The sequence below is a fragment of the Pithys albifrons genome, chromosome 6 (assembly GCF_047495875.1).
Source record: "Pithys albifrons albifrons isolate INPA30051 chromosome 6, PitAlb_v1, whole genome shotgun sequence".
NCBI classification, from domain to species: Eukaryota; Metazoa; Chordata; class Aves; order Passeriformes; family Thamnophilidae; genus Pithys; species Pithys albifrons.
The window spans coordinates 12844746-12861803 of record NC_092463.1 but is presented as its reverse complement, the minus strand read 5'-3'; the positions used below and the strand labels follow the sequence as shown (position 1 = coordinate 12861803).

Here is a 17058-nt window from a genome sequence, read left to right as displayed (position 1 = left end):
GCATGGCAGGGACAGTGCATTGCTCGGGGGACAGTTTGCCACCATGCTCATAGACTAGCAAGCAACCTCTTCTGCCCTTTCTCCCAGGAATGAAAAGGATTTCTCAGTGTGCTCAAGTTCTTCTCACCTTCTGCCAGCTCTTTTGGGTTGAACAAAAATGTTGTTCTTGTTTTTCTCTCTTAGTACAGTGTACTTTCTATGTCTTTATTACTTTTGACTAAGAGCCTCATGTTCAAGTGAGGACTCCATCCACCAGGTCAGAGTATCCTTAGCAAAAACTTCTTGTGATAGATACCAGTTGTACCTGACACACTATATCCACAGATGTGGATGGAAGCAAATGGGATTTATAAAGGAAAATGCAGTTATTTCTTTCTAACTTGTGTCAGCCCTCACTTGTCCTATACATCAAATTAGCCAAGGTTTGATGCAAGGTGCACATTTCAGTAATAGCATCCTAGTAATGATTTCTTCGTACTTCATTGTAGTAACGATTCATCAAATTAGTGATACTTAATCGAATACAGTTGGTTTGGAGGTGTTTTGAATCTATAAGGTACTTGAACAAGACAAGGTCATCCATAAAAAGCGCACCTCCTTTGGAGAGTGATTCAGCACATTCTGCCAGATGTACAAGGACCTGTAGCTTAGTCAGATTCTGGTACAAGTTCAGTGTCTGGAGGCTGTGGAATATTCTTGAAAAGTAACAAGTGACTGGATTATGATTTCTTTATTGATAAGGTGTGTAATGATACTTCAGGACAAATGTAATGTCAAATTATTTAAGTTAGACCCCCATGAAAGTTTTAAAGGAACCTATTTTATTTCATCTTTGAGGTAAACTGAGTATGTATTCTTTTCAATTTTGAGGTGGGCGAATCTATCTAAAGATGTACTAATTCAGCCTCTTCTATGGGTCTATGTGTTTTGGTCCAACACTTTTACCATTGTTTAGATATAATTATTGAAGGATAGCAGAGAAATAGAGGAAAAAACCTGGGGGAAAAGGAGCTATTAAGCCAAGTATTTCAGGAGAGATGTCTTTTCTCCGTTTACACAGGTACCAACAGAATAAGCCACGCAGTTCAAGGGGCACACGAGGGTGGAATATTTGCGCTCTGTATGCTGCGCGATGGCACGCTGGTATCAGGAGGTGGAAAAGACCGAAAGCTGATATCTTGGAATGGAAATTACCAAAAAATTCACAAAACTGAGGTGATGTCACCTGTCTTGAAATTATAATGCTACTCAAAAAGAAATTTTAGCTGTCTTCTAAACACGGCTTTTTTAATCAATTTTTTTTTCTTATGGATATGTATTCTGTGGGAATACAAATCAGTCGTAAAGTGAAATATCATTTGAGCCATCAGGTCGTTCCTGTGATTGCCTATTCATTAACATAGTATTTACTTTTTAAATTCTGTGGTAACTGGAAAACAAATTTTATATTCATGCCTTTCCATATTATCTCTTCCTTTCTTTGAAATTAATAATGTAAAGTAATTTTTAACTTCATATTATTACAGTAGTAAAATGTTTTTGTACTTTCCTCTTTCTCACAACGATGTGAGGATTTTTCAAGGGTTTTTAGTACTCAAAGTTTTTCATTAATTTCTTGGTTGATGTTGTTGGGTTTTTTGTATATAATAAGATAAATTCTGAAAATTAATCCAGTTGCTTTGTAGGAACTTAAAAGCAGAATTTGTTTGGACAGAACTATATTACTGTTTACATACTGAGTGTAAGGGAGCAATCAGCATAAAACTGAGGAAAGGTTTCAACTCTACTGTATAATATTAAATATTGCAAATGTATATGCAACTGGAATGGTGTGTGAGTTTTTGTAATTCATTTTCTAACGTAGCACAAGGTGTACCTGTTGTGCTGTTTCTAACTGTGGTATCCTTTTTTTCTCTTATTTGTTCATACTCTAGTATTCCTTGTTACTTTACACCTTCCCTTGAACTATATATTGGAGATTTGCACTGACTCTTTTAGAACCCAGGCTGCAATTAAAGAAACATTCAAGAAAGTGCTTTGAGTAGAAATGTTTAGTCTGATATCACAGGTGCAATTAAATACAACTGACTTAACACAGCATGAAGGAACCTTTTCTGTTTGTTTAAATACTTGGTTCATATGTCCAAATGGAGTGTTCTGTAGATAAGGTTGTCTTGTCTTGTAGTGTTATAAAAACAGTTGCTGAGCTGTTGCAATTTGTTTTAAAGTTTTCCAAGTCAGACACACATACTAATCTATTTAATTTCTTCTCTGTGCAACATTTATGAAAACATATTTGATAGGTCATGTGTCTTTAAAATTAGCAATGCTTGACAAATGGTCTGACTTACCTGTCCTTTTTTCTATTATGACCACAGATTCCAGAGCAGTTTGGTCCAATAAGAACAGTAGCAGAAGGAAAAGGGGATGTTGTATTAATAGGAACCACTAGGAACTTCGTCCTACAGGGTACACTATCAGGAGACTTTTTCCCAATTACCCAGGTAAGCTGGATTGCCTTACAAGAACATTTCTAAGTGTGTAATAGCAGTAGAGATATTGCTTTAAGTTTCATAAATATGCATCTATTTGATTTATTATTGCAATACTTTTGGCAATAAATAACATTATAAATATGTATCTACCTAAAGCTAACATATTTTTGAATGCTTTAATGTATAGTTGGGTCATTTTAATACTGTTTAATCATGTTTAGTTTTGGTGGTCTGTCCTTCTTGTCAAGAAACATTTCTGCTTGTGTAGGGTCACACTGATGAGCTTTGGGGACTTGCAGTCCATTCCTCTAAACCTCAGTTCTTCACATGTGGACATGACAAACACATTACTCTCTGGGATGCTACTACTCATCGTCCCATCTGGAACAAGGTTATAGAGGTATAAATTTATTAAACACAGCTCTACTGTTATAGAAATTCTGTAATTTTCTCTCTATATAACAATATATTAATTTGGGGGTTTCTTAAGATTATTGATTAAAACTATCTCAACTACTAACTTGAGGAAACAATTAAGAGTCATAGGTTTTTTTAAAATGAACATAAAGCTCTTAAAAACCAGAATTTAAACCCCTAGGCTATACGAATCTATATGCTGCATCATATAGAAGTGTACAGTGCTGTTGACATTTATATTTTTTTTATGAGGAAGAGAGCCACAAATGTAAAGATAGGAAATATTTATTGTTTAAAAGTAATTATGATCAGGGTTAGTACTACTCCTGTCCTGAGCAGGATAGTCATAATAAAGAAGGAAAGAATGTTTTAGGAATATCTTCATTTTCTATAATTTATTAGTATTTTTATGCATCCTGTTCACAAATAAACAAATGTTTGGCATTTCCCTTTCTATTGCGGTGTGAAACTTGGCATTAAGGTACTGCAGGAATACTTAGTGGAGGCTCAGTTTTGAACTGTACTTAGGCAATCTGTGCATCTGCAAACTCCTAATGACTTTGTGGTGACAAGTGATCTTGCTTACCATATACATCACCAGGAACTGATTTTTAGAGTACATTTTTGGACACCTTATCAGTCTTCTAATTGTTTATCCATAAGAAAGCATTGGCTTGTCTTTTATCTCTCTGCCATTATCACCTTTTTTCAAAAATTCTTCTTCTTACATTTTCTTAATAGGTGTATATGTTTTTTTGGAAGTACATGTACTGATCATAATAACCAAGTTATTTCTCAATCTTTTTGTCTGCCCTCTGTACAGTGGAAAAGGTCAAAATTTGCTACAAGGAAAAGAAAGCAGCACCTGGTGTAGATATGTACCAAATACCCAGGTTTGCATATCAAATTGTAGCCAGTAACATAGAGACGACCCTCATGTTGCTGACCAAAGTCTTTTCTGTGTCAGATAGTGAATAATCAATAATGCCAAGTATTTGGCCTGAGAAGCCAGGCAGATAATTGCATTTTCCTTCCTCCTAATAATTTTAGGGTTAAAGATATGGTAATATGATTTGGGTTTAAAAATAAGCACTCTCCCCTTCCTCTTTCAAGATAATCTAGACAGATGGACCTCAGGGGAATGGTCAAACCTTGAGATGCACCAAAATCTGAATGTACTTGCAAATCACTCCAACTGTCACAAAGATGACAAATCAAATAAATAACAGCACACTTAAGCTACAAACTTCAACTCTAAAATATATTTTTGAAAATCAGTGATCAGTTATTAACCAAACTTTCCTGCATCTTTCTTGGTAGTCTCTCTAAGAAAAGATAGCTCTGTATCTTTTTTTGTCTTGGAATGCAGCAATAGCAGTGTACTGTAGTGTATGGTATGGAATATGAACATACTAGATTGCAGAAATACTTCTGCAATTCAGAGTGACTAACAGTGACACAACTGATAACTTTTATGCAGATCTTGGTAGTCTTCAGGTTAGTTTTTTGTTTGGGTTTCTTGAGATTAATTTGATTATTTAGAAATGGTGCACATCTAGTTTTATGCAAGTCTGATTTATAAATAACCTGGAGGGTAAAATCCTAGTTACCATTTTTTATGCTTTCCTAATACATTTCGTTTTGTTGGAGAAAAAATCCTCATGTAATTCAATTTCAGGTACTAATGTGATCTTGTGCTCAGTGTAAGGGTGTGTGTTTTTCTATATTTGCATACATTTTCTAAAACACTGATAGATTAAGAAGTTAGTACTTCTGATACATTTCTCATTACAGGAAGGATATACTGAGGAGGGCCTATAGTCATGAAGAAAAGTGCAAAATTTGGCACTTCGCTCTCTTGCAGTCTAAAGATGAGCATTTAGAAGTGTGGGGTGATGGTGAAGCATCATTAGTGGAGATAAGTACAATATGGGAATCAGGAAAAAATCTATTAATCAGATGAGCTGCTATCTCTGAGATAAAGTTACTTAAGCAATCATCAACTCAAAAAAGGACATAATTTTCCTCTGAAAAACAGAACAGGAGTTTAGCTGATTATGACTTACAGTGAGCTTAAATTAATATTTAGTTGCGGTTTTGCAAGTGTAAGACTCTCTAAGAAACTGTTGTTATTGAAACATTTAATAAATGTCTTTGTTTACCTTGATTATTTTGAAAACATTGATGGCAACAGCAGTGGGAGTATTAAACAAGACATAAGTTAATTTCTTTTCCCTTCCAAGTACACAATAATTCATTAAGACAAGATTTACATTGTCAGTCTTTACAATAATCTCCTTATTAGCACCCCCTGAAATGTCTGAGACTTTCGTAGATCAGTGATCTAGATTATCTGGAGAAAATAAATTCTTTCATGTTAACCTATTTTTGTCAAGAGACCTATGTAAAAGTTTTTTAATGTAGCTGTGAGGGCAACCTACTGCTTAGATTAAATTCACTGTGTAAACCTCTGGTTTATTCAATAGAATATTTTAGCATTTACTGTGAAATTAAACTTTTTAAAAAATTGCAAATTATCCTTTCTGGAATACTGTGGTGTTTTAGAACACGTGTATAGAAATTCTGGATCTCAACAGTTCTCTGAAATTTTTTTAGAGTTAGTAAAATCTTTTAAATTAGTCACTTGCTTAAGATTAATGACAATATCCTTTACACCTAGCTTCTAGGGCTAGTAATTACCAATTACTAAAAATGTCAACAAGTTTACTAAAATAGCTATGATGTGATATGTTATAAAATATAGAAAATCAAGGCTCTAGGCATTTCTCTGAGATATGTCACTGGATTGGGGGTTTTTGCTTACATTTTAAAATTACTTTTTATTGATTAGTATCAGAAAAAAATAAGCTTTCTTTTTGGTATTTTCTGCTATAATCAGAATCTGTTCTGGAGTTCATTCTTTGTAACTGAACAAGAATTAGAAAATGCATAGCTTGTTTTTTAGCTATATGTTTAAATCACAAGAAAAACACTGGGATTCTACCTAGCTCCACAATAATGCACTATACAAAGTGAAATGTTTTGTACTTGCTTATCAAAATAAGAAACTTGGTTCATGCCCTTAGTCTCCCACTAAGCTGCAGCTTGGCAGGTGCTGGAAAAAGGTGCTGATGTGCACAGAAGTTAGGCTTTACCACTCCATGCAAAGTGACACATACCTTTGTTGAATAAAGTGCTTGCTTGTCCTTTAGACTGTAGGTAAACTGCAACTTTGATACTTAATTCTTAGGCCAACTCTAGTTTAAGAAGTTATTTTTATCTCTTACTTGTTTGTGATTTGTTGGGAAGCTGTTGTTGCCAATGTTATTGTTATGAAATCATTTGCCAAGTTATTTTTAGATAGTGAAGAAACAAAAACAGTGGCCTTGTATAGAGGGGAAAAAATTATTGGGTAATATTTCAATTGTTAAAAATGCCTTTTTCCCCCCTCAAGTTTATATTTCAAATAAAAAGAAAAAAACGACCCAAAAAATCAACCAGAGATTGTTCCCGAGGCAGATAATTGAATTGTGTTTTTGTTATAACTTGATAACCTGGACTAGTAAAAAAGTGTACTTCTTTCTGAAACATTTTAGGATCCAGCACAGTCTTCAGGTTTCCATCCTTCAGCATCTGTCGTTGCAGTAGGGACACTGACTGGAAGGTAAGATGGCAGAGCTAAAGTTTGGGCACCAACAAACACTGGTATCTCCAGCTCATGTCCAAGTTCATGTTCTTGTTTCGCAGATGCATGACATGTCTTCATTCCCTATTGATTTTTACTGAATTTCAAAGGGAAATTTATTTATATTGCCTTAGTGCCCAGAAACCCTAGACTTGGGCCAGCACCTTGTGTTTGCTGAGTGTTGCATGAACAAAGAGAGGGTTTCTGCCCTGAGAGGGTGGCAACCTAAGATTAGCAAGAGGAGGTAGATTTGGAGAGGGCAGAAAGTGTAGGTTAGCAGAGAGACCATGCATGGGAGGTACTGTCACCATACCAGTGACCTAAACGTTAAGTCTTTGTGTCCATCAGGGCAAAGGAGAGGCTGAAGCAGGAGTCTGAAGTAGTCAGTTAACTTTGCAGATGTGAACACAGATTTTCTCTGAGGCCTTTAGGGCAGTGTTGAGGAAATCACATTGAAAAATTTTGTGTGATGGAAAACGTAGCAAATGGTTCATGATCCTTAATGCAAAGGCAATTCAGAGGCTTTAATAAAAATCTGACAAATGTTCCACTGTGCTAGACATAGTGTAAAAATGCATTTTAAGAGGCCTGTTCTGTGTGAAGAGTGTAAGGTATAAACAAGACAGAAAAAACTGAGGCAAAGTTTAGTATGTCCATTTTACCATGGCAGGTCGAGCCCATAGCCATGCAGTGGGTCAGTGGCAGACTCTCGGTTTGTCCATTGTTTATGTCACAGGAGGGAGTAACTTCTCCTTACTTCATCCTCTCTCCTTTAGTGTCACTTGAGGGCAGACTTGGCTGTTAGTACTGGAAGCAGTTCCACTTAACTGAGAACATATAGGAAGCTTGTATGTTATGAGACAAGATTATTTCAGATTGTATATCAATCCTAAATAAATGATTTACTTTTCTTACTGAATTTACTTTATTTCCTAAATAAAGTAAATCAAAAGGAGAAGCTTTGAGAGAAATCTTTTCTTTGCCTTTAGTAATCTGATGCAAGTATTGAAATGCAAGTTTTATCTTTGTCCTTTCTGTTTCCACAAATTAATTTTTGTTAATAATTTATTTGACTATCAAAAGGGAATGGTCCTTATTCTTACTTGTGTTTTCTTTTGCTCAAGGATTTAATATGAGCATCAATTTAAACATCAGTATAGCATAGAGGAGGATTATTAAAGGAGAAGGGTCATTATAAGTAATACTTACATTATTCTAAAGCAATACACATAGTAAAACACACTAAAATCTGAAAATTGTTGTCAGGTCAATGCCTGATCATTTTCTTTCTTTGGTTAAAAAAGATGGGAAAGAAACTATCCTTGTGTTAAGTAAAATTAGACCAAACTGAGTAGCAGTTGCTGTTTTTATTTTCTTGGTATAAAACTTACGCTATTTTGACAGAAGAAAAGTTGGTCAAGATTACAGTAGATTTAAATTCCTTATGGAATGATTTATTGGCCTCTTTCTGTATTTACAACAGGTGGTTTGTGTTTGACACAGAAACAAAAGACTTGGTCACTGTACACACAGATGGAAACGAACAGCTGTCTGTAATGCGTTACTCACCAGGTTTGAGAGCATTTTTTTACTGGGTAAAAAAGAGGCATTGAATTTCTTTATTAAATTAGAGGCCTATTTGTTTTAAAATAATTCCCTGCTTGCCATACTGAAGTTGAAAATAAATATGCCATGAAACATTGGCAACACTGGATGGGTGGTGTTGTAAGCTCTCGTTTTCTGTTGCCTCCCTCCCTTCCTCCCTGCCCAACATGTTCAATATGGTTTGTCTGTGGGGGGAAGGGTGGGGGAAAGAAAAAAATTAACTCCTCAAGTCGTTGCAATCAGATTAGCCCTAAATGGGCTGTAGCTGCTTCCAGAAATGCCATGTGTTTTTAACAGTAATACTTGCTGTATAAACTTGCTAGTTTGTAGTCTTGAAAGATGCAAAGGAAAACGAAAAATAGAACACCTTTTTTCATTTTTCAGTGTCAAGGCCTTTAAGAACAGTTCCTCTTGTCTGTGACATATAAACTTTTCAAGATTAGCCTAACTTCGTTCTTACAGGAATAATTGCAGTTCACATTTGTGTTTATAGATGGAAACTTCTTGGCAATAGGTTCCCATGACAACTGCATTTATATATATGGTGTAAGTGAAAATGGAAGAAAGTACACTAGAATTGGCAAATGTTCGGTAAGTAACCTCTTTTTCTCCTGGTTCAATATTAACACCTTAAGTGTGTTTTGTAGCTCTATGTTAATACTGTCACGTTGAGACATACTGTTAATGCAGTTAATACAATATTTTTTTCTCTTTGTAGGGTCATTCCAGCTTCATTACTCACCTAGATTGGTCTGTTAATTCACAATATCTTGTGTCTAATTCAGGAGACTATGAAATCTTATACTGTGAGTAAGAATTATATTTAGTCCTTTTGTGCAAAGTTCAGGCAGTCTAACACACATTTAAAATTTAAATGAGACCATATAACTGCCAAGATCAACCATATGTTTTAATTCATCTGGTGCAGTCAAAAATCTATACAATTTGAGAATGAAAAATGTTATCATGTGGGGTTTTTTTTCTTTTGTAGGGATCCCCTCTGCTTGTAAACAAGTGGTGAGTGTTGAAACAACTAGAGATATAGAATGGGCCACTTACACCTGTACTTTAGGATTCCATGTTTTTGGTAAGTATGGTAAGCCTCTTACAAGCTCTTACCATTCTTCTTATTAACAAACACTTGGATTGCCAACTTTTGCTTATGAAACATGACTATTCATAATTCAAGGAAAAATACAGAACTTCTGTCATGCCATTTTTATTACAATCTGCCTTCTTATTTCAATCCAGGAAGACTTTGATTTGATATTCTTGCTTAGCTTCAAGTACAAATATTAAATTACAACATAAGTGGAAGACAAGGAAGAAATCACACACTGTCCCTTCTGTCACACTGGAGCAACTTCTCATCATTTTTCATTTAAAGTGCTAGTTCTATGGACTTGTTGTGTATTTAGGCAGTTACTGGGTCAAATCCTTTTGCCAGAACTGGTTTCATTTGCTGGGGTTACTATGCAAATACAAAATGGATGGCAGTCTCTCTCATTTTTATCATGTATTTTGATACAAACTATGGCAATTAAATTAGGTGAAAGGGATTCAAGAAGAAAAACATAACAAAATCAGTATGGTTTGTTTCTCTGGGACTTCTCTTGACACTTTCTCCAGTGTAGTCTGAAGCTTTGTACTCATTCCACAGTATGTGCAGAACTGGACAGTGTTACAAAAGTTCAGTATGAGAATCTTCAATTTCTTGAGTCCTTAAGAGAAAACAGGAAGCCATGGTAAAAGTTCGAAGAGCCTGTTTAAGTGGTAAGCGAGGAAGATTTGCACCTATATTTCAAGTAGAATAGATGCAGCGATGTGTTAGAAGGCAGCCAGAAAGGACATGTTTTCAGAACGTAAAGATGATATGGCAGTAGCAGTATGCTGGGAAAACACATTCAAATTTTCTGTCATTTAACTGACAAGCACTGCTTGGATGTCACTACAGTATCCAGATTTGGTAAAAAGAGGAAATCCTGGAAGATTGGCTGCATGTTGATAGAACGTATTTTCCACATGACACATGGAAGCCCTTATGGAACTATTAACATGATTCTGAGGTTTGAGTACACCTGACACATAGTTACAGAGCTACAATATCTTTACATCACAGGTTCAGATAGTCTGAGATATTAAACACTTTATGTGAGTATTCCTTTTTAGCTTGGATTCATGCAAATTATAGAGCTTTTAGAATATGGGGTCGCTTTTGGTGCAGTTGGAAGTCACTCATACTGTTCAGTTCTTGGGGCCTCAGAGCAGCCAGTATGAACAGTCTTCACATGCTTGCTGGGATTGCCCCACTGGACACAGAAGCAGCAATCACAGCATCCAGGATGTGAAGCTTCTAGTATATTGATTTTTCAGTAGATACTGGCTGACTGAAGCTAGGGGTATTTTCTCATTCTAGTAGAACCACATAAAAATCACAAACTATGCATAGCTTTTACAGATCAGCATAACCAAAGGTGGGAGGGGAAGAAATGAACATTGGTCTATTGAACACTTTTCTTCAAACATGGGAACAGATTAGTCAGCTGGGAAGTGTTTAGAGGTGATTCAACAGAAAATCAGCAGCATGTAAAGAAATGTGCTTGAGGGAGGATATTTTAGTGATACAAATGTGAGTGTGAAGGAGCAAAGACTTTAAAACACTTACTGGTGTATATGCTCTTTCAAGAGCCATGTGCTGCTGGGTAACACAACCAAGTGTGCACATGCCCAGTTTTGAAAAAAAATAGTATTTGAGGTTAAGAAGAAGAAATCTTATGATGCTGTACAAAGCCTGACAACACTGCAAGCAAAGCAGAGCTCAGATTGGTTGGGTTCAAAACTGATTAGAACACTGTAAATTGAATAGTATGCTTGTGTGATTATATTTATTAATAGCATACATCATAAACCAGCATGTATAGTTTGTAGGTGGCATGAAGATGCAGCATTAGCAAGTTGTCTTGAGAAATAGACGAATGGTATAAAAAAATTAGGCTATTCAATAGAGCCAGATAGAAGGTTCCACACTAGAATGGCAGAACCCAGTTGTACAAATACAAGAACAGATGAGAGCAGACAGGAGAACAGCTCTGCACAGAAAGATCAGATTAGTCTTGCATACAAACTGAACATGAGTCAACAGCATTATGCTGTTGTAGGAAAGGCAGATGCATTAGTGGGATGTGTAATGAAAAGGATGCCATGCAAAATGTGAAGCAGTCATCCATCTATCACTATCTGTTTCAGTCACAGCTGGAATGGTTGCTTCTGGTTTTTGCACATTGGACCAACAGATAATGTGCTGACTAGAAAGAATTATCCATCTAAATATTGTTCTGGGAGAAGAGATGCAATGAATGAATTTTAGAGAAGATGAGGGAAAAAAGGCATGGCATCAATCTTCAAATGAGAAAAAGGAAATGATCTCTTTACATGTCTGCAGAGGATGGAGGAAATAAGACTAATTTTTCAGCAAAGGGGATTCAATTTGCATATTCATAAAAACTGGCAGCGAGGCACTGGGATAAATTTTGAAAGAGCACAAAGTTTCAAAGAAAAATCCTGCTATGATCATTTATCCATTTCAAAATGGCAATCATGTTTCTTTAACCATTTTCTTTAGGGCTTATCTCCAGCTTGTCACAGTGACCTCTTGGGAAGATTCCTGCCTCTATCCAGCTAGAATTTGATATTCATAAGCCTCCCTTTTGTCAGGACAGATATTTAAAACAGCTTTTCTGTGTCTCTTTTTTTTGTGCATATTCACAATTCCATGAGTAGCAATTACCATGTTTCTTCTTTGCACTCTCTGTTACTTTGGGCCTCTTTTTTACTATCCCTTATCAAGCAAAGAGATGTTTCCACACACATTAAAAAAGTTAAGGGCAGTCTACAAATCAGTACTTTGTATTTTATTTACAGAAATTTGTAATTCCTTATGAAGACATGGAATGTCCTACTCCTAGTGCTTTTGAAAGGGTTTCTGAAAGTTAAGTACCATTTCAGTTGAGTAGGGATTAGATAAAATATAAATTACAAAAATCACAACAAAATAAAGCCCACAGTACTGCATACAAAAACCTTAAATGTCAATAACTTGATGAATTTTGGTACAATTACATTTTGTTACAGGCAAGTATTCAAAGGCCTTAAAGATGGTGCACAGATTTGGTCTTTGCACTGATGTCCCTGTAGTTTAATTTTAGAACACCACTTTGTGCAACAGGAAGGAGTAGAGTACGTGAGGAAGGAGAATTACTCAGAGTAGAAAAAAAACCATTTAAATATTTCATAGTAGGTTCAGATTCTTTTCAAAGCATCTATCAATAAATAAAAATCTAAACTATATAACATCTTGTTTCACGGGTTTTAGACTTTAGGTAATATGAAGAAAGTACTTGGGATCATACATGGGTGTGTTTTTTAGGCTGCAGTAATATGAAGAAAGTATGTTAGCTCATACATGAGCAGAAGGGAAAATAAAAGCAGTAACTGTTATTTTTATACATAACCATATGAAAATTCTTTCAGGCTCAAGCACATGACTGTAATTCAGCAGAATTCTTTATTTTTCAGAGTAAAAAGCACTTTGCTGACTAGAGAGAATGAAGTATGTTTTTTTTAAAATGCTCTATTTCCTCTTAGGATCTGGTCTTCAGGTGGTATACTGAAGTACACATCCTGACACAGATGCAGTTATCTTCATAGTTTTTTCTTTTTTCTTTAAACAAGTAATCCTTTATTAATATTTTAAGAGAAGCTTAAGCTGTCACTTTTTTTTCCGTTATAAACCCCTTAAATTAGTTTCTGTTTGTTTCAGGTGTATGGCCTGAAGGTTCAGATGGAACAGATATCAATGCTGTCTGTCGATCACATGGGAGAAAACTGCTATCAACAGGAGATGATTTTGGCAAAGTACATCTCTTCTCATATCCATGTTCACAGTTTAGGGTAAGGTATTTCCCAAAAATTTACTCTTGCACTTTGCACAAGTGCATTAAATGTTGTTTTTCTATGTCCAAACACACCCTCCCCCCGTCCCCCAAACACATTAAAACAGGAAGAATGGGAATATTTATATGTCTAAGGGATTTTTTAAGGTTGGTTGAGACAGCAGTTAAATTTAAAAGTTAATTTAATATTAAAATGGTGGAAGAGAATTATGGGATGCCTTGGTTTCACTGTTGTATGAATGTTATAATGAGATGTTTTTATGACAGCTTATATTCTCACTAATATGATGTCTTCTAGGCTCCAAGCCATGTGTATGGTGGACACAGTAGTCATGTAACTAATGTAGATTTTCTCTGTGAAGACACCCATCTCATCTCTACAGGTGGAAAAGATACAAGTATTATGCAGTGGCGAGTAATTTAAAGGAAACATCAGCATGAACATCCACAGTTGAGTCAACCATGCACAGAACTTATGTATAAACTGTATATTTAAAACTTAACAGTATGTTTGCAGTTTAGCCTGGTCACTGTGATTTTTGTTTAAAAAATTCTTACAAACCTCAGGAAAATTAAGCCCTGTGCTGGTTACCTTACTCAGTATAGTGGTTTTGTTTTTTTTTTTTTCATTGTGTCACACCTGAAGAATGATCGTTCTCTGTTGTACAATATACAATGCAGTACAAGTTTAATATAAGAAATGTGGCTTGACAGTTTGCAATACAGTGGTATCAGCAGAATGTGACTATCTTAAATGTTTTCTAAAAACACTGCTAAACTGGTCACAAAAATGCCTTTCAAACACTGTATATATGTGCTTATTTGTTTCACTATCTACACTTTGTACTGTATATCTACTTATTTAGAAAAATCTATGACAACGTCAAGGTACTGAACTGTTTCTGATGGAAGCTGATGAATAGATACAAAAATATAAACTCAATTTAAGATGCAAAAATTAGTGTTCTAGACCTGAAAATGTGAATGCTGTAAATTTGCATTCTCTTGGGAACAGCACACCATGGGTATTACCCATGAGGAGTTGTGTTCCCTTTCAGATGAATCAGCAGACTTTGTCCCAATTTGACCTGAATATCTCAGCAGGGCTTACAGATGTCTGTGTGGTTCAAGTCATCCATATGAGTTTAAATTAAAAATCTTTTTACGTGTATATGAACATTTCCTTTTGAAAACAAAACAAAAAAAGCTTGGCCACATCTCCATTATTGGTTGATATATTTAACTAATATGTATATTAATCAGCATGATGCTATATTGTACATGTATAAGATTTTAGCAGTTCATAACAAATGGTAAGGCCATCTAGCTTTACTTTTTTATGCTTATGGATATTGTATATTTGTATTTTAAGACCAAGTAGACCAAGTCTAAAGATATCTTTTTAAGTGTACCATAAACCTGCAGAGGGTAAAGGAAGACTTGGAAGCCTACATGAAATATTAATGTGTAACTTCTGGCCCCTGTGTTTTGTGCATGGATGGGTATTTATAGTATGAAATAAGATTGTGTTTTGCAATGAAGTAACAGTGGAGGTGGTATAAAATGGTTAAGAAGGCCTTATCAATGTTGATTGTGACACAGATTGAAATGTATTGTTTACTATGAGGAATGTATCTGAAGAATTTTAAAAGAGGAGTTCTAAGTAAACTCAAAAAAGGTAATATTAAAATTTTCCTTGTAAACGGACAGTAAATGTTAATTCTCTGAACTCTAAAGCACTGGTTGTTTAGAGTGATCTAAATGAAATGGAATCAATGAATTTTGAAACTTTTTTATTACATCTCCAACTTCCTACACTGAAAGTGCAGGACACCAATAAACATGTATTAAAGTGAATTTTCAGTGCATTCTTCCTATTTAGTAAGGTATCTTTGTTTAAATGTGAAATATTTACAGAAGATACAGGTTTTTACTTAAAAATACACATTTGTGATTTCTCAATTAGAGCTGCATTTGAAAATACTTGGCAATAACATTTAGGCTTTGGGGTACATAATTTTATGTGTGACCATGACACTGGTAACATAACGACAATGCACAGCTAGAGAGTGAAATTCCAGCTTTGTAGCAGAGAAGGACATGCCACATGTGCTCATCTACAAACTGCCTTGGTCCTGCCTCCTGGTACACATTGTGTATTTCTGAGCAGTGAGCTGGTGTAGTGTCGTTTCACTGCTCAGTTATGCTCACGGCAAGAGCTCCTGACAATTTCTGTGTTATGAACTTGTTTCAGGCAAGACCTTTGAAGGCTGCAGTTTCAGGGCCACTTCAGCATGATGTGACCTGGCACTGGCACTGAAGGCAGAGATCTCGCTCCCATTTGGTTACTCCTATCCTGTGCAGCAGCACAAGAGTTATCATGCCCATAAGGAGAACTCAGCTGGGAAACAACTGCTGCAAACAGAAAACCTGTTTCCTCAGTTTCCTCATCTGATGGAGGCGTGCAGCTGTATGAGTGCTTATGCTGAGTTTATACAGAGGAAGGAGCAATGTGGAAAAGAAAATATATTGACAGAGGGGCACTGGAACAACTTACTTTGATAGTGATGTCAATCTCCCTTATCTTGAAATGTGTGAAGCTAAGGCATAATATCCTTACCCTAAGGTTAATGCAGTTATAAGAGTTCATAACACACAAGTGACAGGTTCTCGTTGTGTCTGGGTGCTTGGTTATCCCACAATACCTTAAGTTTGTATTTATTATTTTTGGGGGTGGTGGTGGTGGTGGTTCGTTTTTTTGGTTGGTTAGTTAGTTTGGGGTTTTTTTGCTTTTGCAGATTTTGTGCTTTCAGGTTTTCTGCATTCAGAATTGTAGGTGATTTGTCATTACTTGCAGCAGAGAAAACAGGAGTTGCAAATTGGGTTGGCTCATTCCTTTCTCATCCTACTTTCATGGTGCTACTCTTGGGATATAGTAAAGCATTTGTGATCCCTTTCTTCTTTTTAAACTGTTACGCCTTACAAGAATTGGCTGAGAGATACTGCAAGTTCATCCCCAGGGTTACGGATCAAAGGGGATTTTCAGGAATCCCATCCCATCTGTGCCTCTGCTGCCCCTCTGTTTCTAACTTTTGCTGTTAAATGTGTCTTTGTTCCTCTATGAAAACCTGATAAATGTATTAGCTGAATTGGCCAATGATGGTAACATCTTGAGCCAAATATTCGTTTGATGACTGTTAAAGTGTTTATTCTTTCTTTATCCAGGAAACTCTACACAGTTTTGCCATTGTTATAGATAATCTTCAGCTCTCCCCTCTTCCACCCTTGTTCTTTGGCTCTTTCATTTATTTGTTTTCTCAAGAGTGTCTTCTTTTTTTTACTTTAAAAGGAAAAAAGAATAAATAGTAAAAAAAGAGTTAAGCCTAAACTTTGCCTATTTCGTTCTCTCAGCAACACCTGATTCCTTCACCTGGCACTCTGCAGCAGCAGCAATCTTTTTCTGACCTTCCATGGAGTGTAAGTCCCTGGTGGAGATAGATCCAGTCTTCTGCTCCTTCCCTCCCCTGATCCTGGCTGCAGCAGGTGCAGTGCTGCTCAAAGAAGAGACTCATCTCTTTGTGTCTCTTGTGTATTGCTGTTGTCTACCAAGCTTTCAGCAACTCCTTTTCCACTTTGATTTCAGTTCCCATTTCTTACTTTTCTTCCCTTCATTTCTAGCATGACTCTTCTGTGACTTCAGCCTTCAGGACTGTATCCATCTTAGCCCTTCCTGGCACACGTTGCTGCCCTTACCTGCCTATAAAACCAGTGACCCTGACTACTTCTCTGATTTGTTTTGGGGTTGACTTCCTGGTTTCTTACTGCATCTGTGTCCGCATTTCTTCTGCGACTTGCACTTACCAGTGTCAGTGAGTGCATCTTCTTTTAGCCCCTCCCTCCCTGC

The 17058-nt window shown here is 36.0% G+C and overlaps 1 protein-coding gene across 6 annotated transcripts in view; it reads left to right on the top strand.

Moving 5' to 3' along the window:
- The window catches only part of EML1 (EMAP like 1), a 123810-nt gene extending 108601 nt beyond the window's left edge, over nt 1-15209 (top strand). For 2 of the 6 annotated variants that reach the window (XM_071557536.1, XM_071557534.1), the window contains 10 exons: nt 1061-1215; nt 2379-2504; nt 2764-2895; nt 6509-6576; nt 8081-8169; nt 8696-8793; nt 8921-9008; nt 9194-9289; nt 13022-13152; nt 13453-15206. In XM_071557536.1, coding sequence (XP_071413637.1) covers nt 1061-1215; nt 2379-2504; nt 2764-2895; nt 6509-6576; nt 8081-8169; nt 8696-8793; nt 8921-9008; nt 9194-9289; nt 13022-13152; nt 13453-13578 — 1109 coding nt within the window. In that variant the 3' untranslated portion in view covers nt 13579-15206. Of the gene's footprint in view, nt 1-1060; nt 1216-2378; nt 2505-2763; nt 2896-6508; nt 6577-8080; nt 8170-8695; nt 8794-8920; nt 9009-9193; nt 9290-13021; nt 13153-13452 lie in introns of all 6 variants that reach the window. The other 4 variants (XM_071557539.1, XM_071557538.1, XM_071557540.1 and 1 more) reach the window with 3 other exon arrangements.
- The last annotated feature ends 1849 nt before the right edge of the window (nt 15210-17058 follow it).